We start from the raw sequence: 13,846 nt of genomic DNA, 5'->3' as shown, positions 1-13,846 counted from the left end.
TTTCCAAATACAATCATTTAGCATACTTGTCTCCTTCTCCTGATATGCTGCTCTTTTCCTCCCATTGTTGACAACTCGTTGTCAAGGTTACCGATCCCTTTTCTGCTAGTGTTGTCTGGCTGATGTATATAGCTTTACCCCTATATATATATTTTAGGGTGTAAAATATACACTGGCGTGAACTGCCCACAGCAACCAATCACAGGAACTCTTTCATTTTACCAGAGCTGAGCTGTGATTGGTTGTTATGGACAATTTACACCAGTATACATTGTACACCCTTTGATAAATCTCCCCCAGTATGAATATATATATATATATATATAGTAAAAAAAAAAATCATATATATTTTTTTTCATTATTTTTATTATTATTTTGTAAGGCAATGTTCCCACTATGTAAGACACCGTCATTCCAACCCGGCCAGTGTCAGACAGGATCATCCCGACCGGTACTGCAGTACTGTCCGGATGAGCTTTAAAGGGGTAGTCCACCAAAAAATTTTTTCTTTCAAATCAACTGGTGCCATAAAGTGCCAGAGATTTGTAATTCACTTCTATTAAAAAATCTTAAGTCTTCCAGTACTTATCAGCTGCTGTGTGTCCAGTAGGAAGTGGTGTTTTCTTTCCTGTCTGACCCAGTGCTCTTTGTTGCCTCCTCTGTCCATGTCAGGAACTGTCCAAAGCAGCAGCAAATCCCCATAGAACACCTCCCCTGCTCTCCAGACTGGAAATAATACAACTTCCTGTTGGGCATACAGCAGCTGATAAGTACTGGAAGACTTAAGATTATTTAATAGAAGTGAATTACAAATCTCTGGCACTTTATGGCACCAGTTGATTTGAAAGAAAAAATTTTTGGGTGGACTACCCCTTTAACGCCCCTGAATTAATATACGGACGCATCTGTGCGCGCCTGCATCAGAATTCCCCACTGCTCACAATGGAGCATGCGGCCAGAGCTGCACGCTCCATTGTGTAAACTGGCAGGGTTTTCTGCAGCCACTATTCAATGAGTAGTGGACGTAGAAAACTGACATATCAGTTTCTTGCAGTGCCGCTAGGGATCCCAGCCGGAGTGTATACTATGGGGGAGATTTATCAAAGGGTGTAAAATGTTGACTGGTGCAAACTACCCACAGCAACCAATCACAGCTCAGCTTTAGACAGTGCTGAAAGGAAAGCTGAACTGTGATTGGTTGCTGTGGGCAGTTTACACCAGTCTAAATTTTACACCCTTTGATAAATCTCCCCCTATGTGTATACACTCTGGCTGGGATTCTATGCTTTCACATACAACGTGTGTGCTGTATAAATCACGGCCGTTGTTGCAATAGGTGTGATTTCTACAACACATATGTTGTGTGAACATAGCCTAAAAGTGAAAAAAAGAAAATTTAAACCAAGAAAATTATTTTGTTTCCTTTTTACCTGCATTTTGCAATTTTATTTTAAGTAGATAACCTATTCTGAATTTGTTTTATTAAAAAAAAAAAAGAGGCCGTCTATGGCTACATCAACAGAGCAATAAGAAAAGCCTTGACTCTTAGAATGTGGGACACTGCAACGAAAAAAATCAGTGATGCAGCTCTCTCAGTGTGGCACGGCAAAAATGAAAGATTCCCTACAGAATAGGCAATTTAGTTTTGAAGGGGTTAAGGGATTTACAGAATCTTGTCGATATCCTCCATACATCTGTTTCATCTATTTTAGTTTAGCTACCTGGTGAAGGGCTCGGAGGAGAAGGCTGAACTTTGGCCTCTACCAGTTATTGATAGTAGCTGGAGGTAAAGCAGATGTGCAAGCACTTTCCACTCCATCAATACCGTAGATATCTCCAGCTCAGCTTTTCCCGATCACATTAACGTCGACTCTACTCATCTGTAAGCATTACCGTAACCGAGAACCAGGAATACAACATGGTCGTCCCCAGAAGAGCTTTCCATCACATTTTGGAATTCTAGACACGCACTCTGTACACATTTATAGGTGCACGATATAGAAAAATCTAGTTAAGGAGTTTTTAGAAGGAACCTACAATATACAGTACAGACTCCATGTTGAACATAGTCCATGATAGTCCTCCTAGTGCAACAAGGCAGCACAAACCACTGATCTATCATCCCTTATTTTGTTTCTTTCTTGGTGCTTATCCACCAATGAGCCATAAAAAAAATTAAGGGTTCTAAAAATTAAAAAACAAAAAACTAAAATAATCACATGTAAATATAATAAAACAAAAAAAAACCTTTACTCACCTTTCAGATCTCAGACCTACCAGAGTAGATGCTTTAAAGACTGCTAGTGTCGATGATCAGCTATATATAAATCTGTCACTTGTCCAAAAAAAAAAAAAGAAATTGTATACAGGATTGTGGCTTTGGAGGTGCAAGCAAAAGTTTTTGGGGTTTTTTTTGTATGTACTTTTCTTTTATTCTTTTATACTTGGTTAATATCTTGAATTTGGGGTGGGGGGGGGGGCCTCAGTCACAAGTCTTAAAATATCTTGAATACCAAAGTGAATAGTATTGCTGTACCACCTATTGTTTTAGCCAGGTATTTAGCCATGGCTGTAGTGTTGTCTTATGGCAGTGGCCTAATTTTAACCTGCCACACTGCAAAAATTATTAGGAAAAGTTTTCATCAATTTGTTAACCGCTCGTAGTCAAGGTTACCGAACACCACTCTGTTCTAAAAACAATGGTCTGGCAGGTGTATATAGAATAGATGGATGGTTGGATAGATAGATAGATAGATAGATAGATAGATAGATAGATAGATAGATAGATAGATAGATAGATAGATAGATAGATAGATAAATAGATAGTAGATAGATAGATAGATAGATAGGAGATAGATAGATAGATAGGAGATAGATAGATAGATAGATAGATAGAAGAGAAATAGATATTATACCCCTATGCAGAATAGATGGATAGATAGATAGGAGATAGATAGATAGATAGATAGATAGATAGATAGATAGATAGTATACCCCTATACAAAATAGATGGATAGATAGATTAGCCTGACCGCTGTTTTTATACCAAAATTCCGATGCCTTTGCAATAGTAAATCTGGGAATAATAAAGTTAAAATCTCTAGTTTCTTAGTAGGAAAAAAATGACATATGTTTATCTAAAATAGAATGACCTCTTTATGTATGGATCCTGCTCCTGAGCTAGAAGTAGTAAGGAGTAATATAAGTGTTCTTGTGACCTCCTTAAAAGTGGCTGAGCTGTATTCTTCCAGTGTTTATGCTGTTATTTTTTCCATTTCAGCTCCTTCACTAATTGGTATGGTGAGGAAAGACTGGGCCTCTCAAAACAGCATTGCTCTTTCATGGCAAGAACCCGACTATCCTAATGGGGTCATTCTGGACTACGAGATCAAGTACTATGAGAAAGTAGGTCTTGCTCAGCATTCCTGGAAAAACGCTTAAGATGCAAGTAGTGCTTTCTTTCTGACTTCCTTTCTGTTTCTTCTTGTATAGGGTTAGCATTTTATACAGAACTTGTTGTAACTTGCACATACTTTTACATTACTGTATTTTTATAATGTTCAGATTGAAGAATGTATTACTAGTAACATAAATCTAGTAAAATAATGAACGTCCAGGGGTATATGCAGACATCATGGGGCTCCTTAGATACAGTAAAAGGTATATAGGCTCAGGCCTAGGCAAATGTACATCTTTAATCTTGTAGTATGTAGCAGGCCCGGACTGGTAATCTGGCGGACCGGGCAAATGCCCGCTGGGCCGCCCGGATTACCAGTCACTGGGCCGCCTGATACAGCGGAGACACCTGCAGTGACTGAGTGAACAGCGCGGCCGGCCGCCGCGCTATCCGCTCAGCCTCTGCCGGGCCGCGTCGGTCAGCCCCGCCTCCTTCCCCCGGACATTTAGGGGCCGTGGCCTTTACTGCCGCTCTGCCCCTTTAAAATATTCCTATCATTAGCAGACGTGCCGTGCGCAAGCACGTCTGCTAAACTCCCCCTGTCCGCTCCCCTGCACAGAACACTGAAAGGCAGTGCAGCCTCTATTACAAGCAGACCTGCCGCGCGCTGGCACGTCTGCTACCGCGACGTCACTTCCGGTGGCAGACGTCACTTCCGGCAGACACTCCACTGAGGATCCAGGAGGAGGAGAGCGCACAGGCAAAATCGCAGCTGCTGTGGACCGGAACTCAGGAAGGAGGAAGAGTCTGCTGGGGATGTGTGATGGTGAGTATGTTCTTTGTTTTGTTTGTCTTAACATGGGACTGCAGAGCAGGGTGGCCTATTACAGGGGGTGCGGCAGGGGCGGGCTGGGCCGGGGACAGGGTTGCATATGCCCCCTGGGACAGTCTCCCCCTAGTACACTGAAGGGCCACGGCGGCCGGATGTTATAAATGCCGTTCTGCCACTCCCAGAGTCAGCAGCGGTGACAGAAAGCCATCCTGACTCTGATCTGACACTTCTGTCACTCATTGGTGGAACAGGCAGCCTGTTCCATCAAGGAGTAAAGAGCAGTGCACAGCACATGGAGGAGGGTGAAGGAGAGAGAAGAGGACTGCCAGGAGAGGAGCCGCCCACTGTCCTGACTGGTATCTGGGGTGTGTGTGTGTGTGTGTGGGGGGGGGGGGGGGGGGGTGTTACTGTATAGTGCTGGGGTCTGTAAGACACCACCACTATACAATAGCCTAGGACTGGCTGGAGCAGGGGACACTCACCTCCCTGTCCGGCCAATCTCCTCTGTAATGTCCGGCCAGCCAGCTTCTCCTATGTGATTCAGACAGTGTGATTAGCACTGCCTGTATCCCTCTGCTGTGGCCAGACCTGACAGGGAGAGGCCAGAACAGCAGAGCAGCACGGACCATCTAGTGAGTATGTTGGGGAGGAGGGGGCATTTTGCTTTATTCTGCAAAATGTGACTCCAGTTATTGCAGAACTACAACTCCCATTGTACCCTGCTGACAGGACATGATGAGAGTTGTAGTTTGGTAACAGCTGAGGAGCCACTGTTAAGAAGAAACGATTTAGGGGTACAGTGGTATTAGTAACATTCTCCAAAATGTGACTCCTCAGTTAGTGCAAAACTACAACTCCCATCATGCTCTGGTGGTAGGAGATAATAGGGAATATAGTTTAGGAACAGCAGGAAGGTCACATGGTGGAGAACTTTACATTAATAAACTGTACCCCTAAATCATTGCTTCCTAACAGTGGCTCCTCAGCTGTTACCAAACTACAACTCACATCTTGCCCTGCCACCAGGAGATAATGGGGGTTGCAGTTTAGGAACATCAGGAGGGTCACATGTTGGATAACTCCACATTAATAAACTGTACCCCTAAATTATTGCTTCCTAACCAGTGGCTCCTCAGCTGTTACGTCCTGCTACTAGGGTACAATGGGAGTTGTAGTATTGCTACTGGTAGGGAAACAATAATTTAGGGGATAGTTTATATAGTATAGTGTTCTCCAACATGTGACCCTCTAGTCGCTGCACGACTAGAACTCCCATCATGTCCTGTTGGCATAATGAAGGTTGTAGTTTAGGAACAGCTGAGGAGACACTGGTTGGGAAACAATAATTTAGGGGGGTCAGTGGCACAGTACATTAGAGAGGACAGTGGTACAGTACATTAGAGAGGACAGTGGCACAGTACATTAGAGAGGACAGTGGTACAGGACATTAGAGAGGACAGTGGTACAGTACATTAGAGAGGACAGTGGTAAGGTACATTAGAGAGGACAGTGGTACAGTACATTAGAGGGGACAGTGGTACAGTACATTAGAGAGGAGAGTGGTACAGTACATTAGAGAGGACAGTGGTACAGTACATTAGAGGGGGCAGTGGTACAGTACATTAGAGGGCAGTGGTACAGTATATTAGAGGGCAGTGGTACAGTATATTAGAGGACAGTGGTACAGTATATTAGAGGGCAGTGGTACAGTACATTAGAGGGGACAGTGGTACAGTACATTAGAGAGGACAGTGGTACGGTACATTAGAGGGGACAGTGGTACAGTACATTAGAGAGGACAGTGGTAAGGTACATTAGAGAGGACAGTAGTACAGTACATTAGAGGGGACAGTGGTACAGTACATTAGAGAGGAGAGTGGTACAGTACATTAGAGAGGACAGTGGTACAGTACATTAGAGAGGACAGTGGTACAGTACATTAGAGAGGAGAGTGGTACAGTACATTAGAGAGGACAGTGGAACAGTACATTAGAGGGGGCAGTGGTACAGTACATTAGAGGGGGCAGTGGTACAGTACATTAGAGGGCAGTGGTAAAGTACATTAGAGGGCAGTGGTACAGTATATTAGAGGACAGTGGTACAGTATATTAGAGGGCAGTGGTACAGTACATTAGAGAGGACAGTGGTACAGTACATTAGAGAGGAGAGTGGTACAGTACATTAGAGAGGACAGTGGAACAGTACATTAGAGGGGGCAGTGGTACAGTACATTAGAGGGGGCAGTGGTACAGTACATTAGAGGGCAGTGGTAAAGTACATTAGAGGGCAGTGGTACAGTATATTAGAGGACAGTGGTACAGTATATTAGAGGGCAGTGGTACAGTACATTAGAGAGGACAGTGGTACAGTACATTAGAGGGGACAGTGGTACAGTACATTAGAGGGGACAGTGGTACAGTACATTAGAGAGGACAGTGGTACAGTACATTAGAGAGGATAGTGGTACAGTACATTAGAGGGGACAGTGGTACAGTACATTAGAGGGGGCAGTGGTACAGTACATTAGAGGACAGTGGTACAGTACATTAGAGGGGACAGTGGTACAGTACATTAGAGGGGACAGTGGTACAGTACATTAGAGAGGACAGTGGAGTGTAGTACCAGCATAGTAGTAATGCTCGTGGTGTGACTGTATTATTAAGTAACTATTTATAATGTCGTTACTATGTGATTGTAGTATGTGGTCATGGTGTGGCGGTATTATTGGTCCCTTGTATACTAGTATTATTGGTTATATTAGTATACAGGGTTTGGTCAGTAATAGTATGATTTCCATGTCCATACCAGGTACAATCCAATCCAGAGCAGATTAAACTATGGTCTTATATAAAAATCCTGGGCCGGCAGGGGTGAAGAGAACGTAAAAAAAAAAAAATCTTTACTTACCCATCCCAATGCCCCTGCAGCACGGAGTAACCACCTCTCTCACAGTTGCCATTGTCCCGTTTCTCCCACTCCTGCATTGTCATGTCCCGGCGGGATGTACCCACTTGCCCCAGTATGTGATGTTGCAGGACCAGGAGCTGCAGCAAAAAATCTGTGAGCAGTGACGCTGCACTGCGGGGGCACAGGAACGGGTAAGTATGGATTATTTATCATGTTCCCCTCACCCCCTGCCTGCTTGGGATGTGTAGGTTCGACAAGAGTTCTCCTTTGAGTATATCTGCCTTGACGATTGTCCGCTACTCATGGGCCACTGCTGTGTGCTTTCTCCCCAGGCCAAAGTTTGCCAGCCCCTGGGGTGGGGGCTATTCTATTTGGAAGGTGTTATAGTCACAGGGTCTCTTGTACATCACATCAGGGGCGTTGTTACATCACGGCCTCCTGACATACAATATGTTTTTACTGTTTTTTTTTTTTTTTTATTGTGTTTTGTGTTTTATATATATATATATATATATATATATATATTCTAAAATGGGCTCCAGGGCCATACTTACACCTCTGATCACAGTTGTAGCCTGTAGCCACATGGATGGATGGATGGACGGACGGACGGACGGACGATAGATAGATGGACGGGAGATAGATAGATGGACGGGAGATAGATAGATGGACGGGAGATAGATAGATGGACGGGAGATAGATACAGATGATAGATGGATAGATAGACAGATCTAGTTTGAAACAGATATCTAGCAGATCATTGTGTATCTTGGATTGCACATACAATCCCAACATGGGAACATAACCAGCTCACGTCTTGTAATGACTAAAAGCTTATTACCCATACGGCCTTTATATGTAAGCAGAGATAGTCAGGATAAAGAAAGGGGATTCAAAAATAGTTATTTTCCTCCAATAACAGTGCCAACTCGAGGAAGAGAGTGGTGCTGTTTCTGGAAGAAAATGGCCATGTTTTTCCCCTTTAGGGTATAAACACACACGGCTTATACGCTGCGTATTTACCGCTGCGATACGCAGCAGATACGCAGCAGATTAGATCTAAATAACAGAACACAGTATCAAATCTGCTGCGTATCTGTTACGTATCTGCTGCGTATCTGCTGTGTGTGTTTGTACCCTTAGGGTGCGTTCACACCTACAGGATCTGCAGCAGATTTGATGCTGTGTTCAGTTATTTAAATGAAATCTGCTGCAGAAAATCAGCTGCAGATCCTGTAGGTGTGAACGCACCATAAAGGGAATCTGTGAGGTTCATACCAGGTACACAACTGTACATCCCAGCAGTGTAAACTTTTATAATCGTCCTCTTCACTACCAGATGAAGTGTCATAGCAATAGCAGCAGCATCGCCCTGTATGTCAATCAGTCAGCGCAGGAAGGGGTGGAGACAGGAGTTGCCGCTGTGGCTAGGTTCTGTCGCTATGACACTTCTACTTGTAATGAAAAGGATGAAAATAAAAGTTTACATTGGACTAAAGATCTTGTCATTTATATCTCCCCAACACCTGTATGCCAAGAACTACAGCTCAGTGCCTGGCGTGGACCTCACAGATTGTACCAGAGCATAGAATCTGAGGAATCTGCCTGAGCATAGAATGGAGCACAGGAGCGAGCAGCAGGATGTTATCGGCGAGAATTCCATAGTGTGAACACACCCTAAGGGTACTTTAATACCTAATCCATTGTGGATTTGATTCTGCTGATTTGTTCAGTTTAAATAAATATGCATCAATTCTACAACGGATTATGTTAGATCTATGTTTTTATGTTTTGACGAGGGGTGTTCGGATATTTAAAGGGGTTATCCAGGCTTAGAAAAACATGGAACTGGGATACTTTTTTCCAGAAACAGCACCACTCTTGTCTTCAATTAAGGAGTCTTTTCAGCTCATTTCACAACCCAGAGACAGGGGTGGCACTGGTTTTGCAAGAATTAAAGTAGAATTTGCTACAGCGTTTATTGTATACTGCTATCCATGATATGTGGGGACAATATGTTATGTGGGCTGCTGGGGTTTGAATGCCAGGGCTGATTTTAAGTCCCAGTCCGGCCCTGGTATGTAGGAAGAAAATGTAGTTACTATATATTACTACACATGACTCTAGGGGGCGCTGTTTTCAGACTTAATAACTTAGATATTTCTGGCTGCATGGATCGACCACTAGGGGGAGCTATCTGCATATAGAAGAATACAGCTATGGACCCACATTATGATTGTGTCCTTTATGGCATGATAGGTTGCCATTATATCAGTGCACTGACAGGCACGGGCCCTATTTATTTTAATGTCCTGTATGGAAAGCTAAGACTAAAGATGTCTGTGCACGTTAAATAGAGGAAGGTTCATGGTTGAACAACTACTGAACGAATGATCTGATGAACCATCATTCTGCATACACAGCCATTTGGGTTGCAGTCCACGTTGGCCATTTAAGTTGTTCAAATTGACTTACATAATTATTGACATCGGGTAAAGGTCAAATGACCTTTCGGGGACTGTGGCAGTAGCTTTCTTATGTGGATGGCTACTTTTAGAATTAAACAATTTTATAGTATTAGGGCCGTATTACACAGCAGGATCACTAATATAAACGAGTGCTGGACTGATACATCGACGCTCATACACAGAGCCGATTACACAGCTCAATAATCATGCAGCAAATTTATGAAACATGGTGTAAAGTGAAACTGGCTCAGTCGCCCCTAGCAACCAATCAGATTCCACCTTTCTTTCCTCAAAGACTCTTTGGAAAATGAAAGGTGAAATCTGATTGGTTGCTAGGGGCAACTGAGCCAGTTTCACTTTACACCATGTTTGATAAATTTCCCCCCATATATCCTGTGCCTCAGTGTATGACCATTCATGTATGAGCCAAAGAGCTCTTCTTTTTGCTACTGGTTTACTGCCTTGTAGCTTAGAGCCATTCTCCTCTCGCAGTGATTCTCAACTCCATTAACATTGGGAAACCCCTGCCAATTGACTGTCAATGTCCATGCGGAGAACTGTCAAACAATTACTGAACACCAAGAGTTAATGTCTTCCTTGCCTCTTTAGTGTCATTCTGTGCAATGCCTCCTTGGTTTCCACTTGACATTTACTGACACGTCTGCACCTTCCTGTTACACATGGGCCCCATAGACTCAGTGAATGGCAGCTGTGCATAAAGGGGCCACTAAGCAGAATCCACACTGCACACAGCTCCCTAGCAGGGGAAGCAGCTCTCCCGGATTCCTTCTCTCATATCTGCAGATAACCCCTTCCCTTCCAGCGCTGGTAACACCCAGAGCTTTATTGCAATTACATTTTGTAGGATTTTTGCTACTGGACCTGCTATTAAAGGAGAAGTCCTGTGAAATTTTTTATAAAAGTATTGTATTGCCCCCCAAAAGTTATACAAATAGCCAATATACACTTATTACGGGAAATGTACATAAGGGGGAAATTTATGAAAGGGTGTAAATATACACCTGGTGTAGACTGCCCACAGCAACCAATCACGGCTTAGCTTTCAGCTCTGGTAAAATATAAGAGGAGCTGTGATTGGTTGCTGCGGGCAGTTTACACCAGGTGTATATTTACACCCTTTCATAAATCCCCCCCAAAGTGTTTTTTTTCCCTGCACTTACTATTGCATCAAGGCTTTACTTCCTGGATAACATGGTGATGTCACTTCCTGGATAAAATGGTGATGCCACTTCCTGGATAAAATGGTGATGTCACTTCCTGGATATCATGGTGATGTCACGACCCGACTCCCAGAGCTGTGCGGGCTGTGGCTGCTTGAGAGGAGGATGGCAGGAGGACACTGAGGGACACAGGGCACTGGAGGGACACTGAGCATCCCCCTGCCATCATCCTCTCCAGCAGCCGCAGCCCAAACAGCTCTGGGAGTCGGGTCACTTTATAAGCATTTCCTGTAATAAGTGTATATTGGTGATTTGTATAACTTTTGGGTTGCAATACAATACTTTGATAAAATTTTTTACCAAACTTCTCCTTTAACCCCTTTTTGTCCATACCCCAGTACCTAGTTGTACCCTTAGTATCAGTGGCTTGGATGCACAGGGTTTGCAGCTGGAAAGCGGTGATCACATCCAAAGGCTTCTTTTATTTTCTCTTTTATCCTGACTCCCCTATTCTTAAAGGGATACTCCAGCAAAAATCTTTTTCTTTTCAAATCAACTGGTTTCAGAAAGTTGTATAGATTTTTAAGTTAATTCTTCTTACAAATCTCAAGCCTTTCCATACTTAGCTGCTGCATGTCCTGCAGGAAGTGGTGTATTCTCTCCAGTCTGACACAGTGCTCTCTGCTGCCACCTCTGTCCATGTCAGGAACTGTCCAGAGCAGGAGAGATTTTCTTTGGGGATTTGCTGCTGCTGTGGACAGTTCCTGACATGGACAGAAGTGGCAGCAGAGAGAACTGTGACAGACTGGAAAGAATACACCACTTCCTGCAGGACATACAGCAGCTAATAAGTATTGGGAAAATATTTTTTTTAAAAAGAAGTGAGTTACAATTGTATCTAACAAACTAGTTAATTTGAAAGAAAAAGATTTTCACCGGGGAGCAGTTTCAGGGAGCAGTTCTGTTGCATTGGGGAGAGAAGGCCTTTTTTGTTATGGCTCATCATGTATCCTTTGTGCATCACTACTTAAGAGACAAGATGCATGACTATAAACTCCAATGTTTTGTGTAAATCTCTTTGGAGAAGTGACAGCAGGGCAGAGCGTTTAGGGTCTCCATTGCTTCCCGAGTGCTCTGTTGTGGTCCTGTTGACTCCTATAAACTCCTATAGTATAATGCTATAATAATAATAAGTTGCTCCAGCACTGTGATAAGTTTTAATAATGGCTTCTTTTTGGGGGACATTTATTAAGACCGACATAGTTGTACGCTGGTCTTAAATCAAGCCCCGCCCCCATTTACCCCGCTGGATTTACTAAATGATGCACGTCTCTCGGTTAATCTGGAAGGACAAGTGCCTTACGCACAATAGGTGCAGAAATCTTTATCTGCTCCGGAACTGGTGGGTTTCTACCATGGTTTACTCCATTTTCCAGGTGTAAACCATGAATAAGTAGGCGCGGGAAGAGACCACGCTTCCTACCCGCTATGCCACACACCCCTGCAGGTCTTCCGTATGGTCAATGTCATGGAAAAAGCAAAAATCTGCACCTTTTCTGTGGCATATGCCAGAGACGCACATTGATAAATGTTCCCCATTGAGTCAGTCTCTTAGTACATACGTATGCTATATAGCCAATCGGAACAAGCAGAGTCCCAGTCTTACACGGGCCGATATTGAGGGGGAAGCGAGCACTGAACTGTTAAATAAGCACTCGCTTCCTTCTCTTTTTCTGCTATTACAGGCAGAGACAGCAGGCGGGAGGAGTAGGGGGGGCTGCCCGGATGATCCATAGATGATCTGGGTGGCCCATTGAAGGGAGCGGTGGTCTGCTGCTGCCACTCCTGTTACAGGGAGCATCAGGCAGCGGACCGTCGCTATCGTTATTGTTTTTTTAGAACTTGTTGAAAGACAATGATCACAAAGACATCATGCCGGCATGACCGTTACCTTTTAACATGACCCATTACACCAAGTGATTCTCGGCCAGTAATCAGCCACGTATGGTCAATAGTCGTTTGGTGTAATAGGGCCCTTAGCCTCTACTGAGACAGCCAAGCTTTGTCTTTTCAGGCATGAAGGGAATTATAATATTGCAATGGCTGAAGGCTGAAGGTTCTCAATCCTTGCATTAGACAGTGCAGCTAAGCTAATCATAAGCAATGTCTAGGACCAAAACTGCACAGATACATTATTACTTATAACCTTATGCTGGATTCACACATTTTATGTTCACTCTGTGGAGCACGGATGCTGAATCCCTGTACTGGACTACTTCCTTGCATGGCATGATGTATCAATATCATGCTGGGAGGGGGGAAACTGTTCGAAATTTTTTCAAACAGTTTCCCCGCTCCCAGTATGATGTATCAATATCATGCCACAGTCCAGTACAGGGATTCACCGTCCGTGTCGTCCGTGCTCCACAGAGCAAACACAGAACGTGTGAATCCAGCCTAACACCAGTTACAAGCCCAGAAGGTTTCCATTGTTTTAAAGGCAGAAATAGGTCTACTTTACATGTTGCACTATTCATGCTGACACTGGTGATGGAGTGAAGTCAGAATATTATTTCTATACTGATACATTTCAGAATATATATTCCATAAAGATTTATTATAAAACAAATTGACAGAGAATGTATCTAAGGGAAAAAAAATCATCTGAATACGCTTTACAATGGATCAGTGCACAGGTATTATATGCAAAACGTCCATCTTATGTATCCAAGGACTTACAGCGGTATATAAGATAATACAGAATATAGAAATGTTTGCTTTTTATACCCATGACATTCTCCTTCCTCTGCGACCCTTGCCGCCTAGATTGCACGTTCCTTCTACAGAACAATAAAAAGAATGTATTAGATAAATGTAGCTTTGCGTTTAGGATTTCCATGACCCGTCATTCAATTTATTTGTGTATCTGTGTGTTTAGTTATACAAAGTAGATTGAGAGCAGTGACCTCCCTTTACACTAAAGAAGTTACAGGCAGCGAGATTATTATAATATAATGCCGGCCGGCCTCACTCTCCATTTCTGCTGTCAATAGTAAACACA

At 43.3% G+C, this 13,846-nt stretch overlaps 1 protein-coding gene across 3 annotated transcripts in view; it reads left to right on the top strand.

Moving 5' to 3' along the window:
* EPHA6 (EPH receptor A6) overlaps positions 1-13,846 on the top strand; it is a 714,887-nt gene that overhangs the window by 465,524 nt on the left and 235,517 nt on the right. For all 3 annotated transcript variants that reach the window (XM_069945438.1, XM_069945437.1, XM_069945439.1), the window contains exon 6: positions 3,281-3,405. In XM_069945438.1, the coding sequence (XP_069801539.1) occupies positions 3,281-3,405 (125 nt within the window). The remainder of the gene's footprint in view (positions 1-3,280; positions 3,406-13,846) is intronic.

This window comes from Dendropsophus ebraccatus, chromosome 11, assembly GCF_027789765.1.
Source record: "Dendropsophus ebraccatus isolate aDenEbr1 chromosome 11, aDenEbr1.pat, whole genome shotgun sequence".
Taxonomy (NCBI): Eukaryota; Metazoa; Chordata; class Amphibia; order Anura; family Hylidae; genus Dendropsophus; species Dendropsophus ebraccatus.
This window is presented reverse-complemented; position numbering and strand designations above follow the sequence as displayed.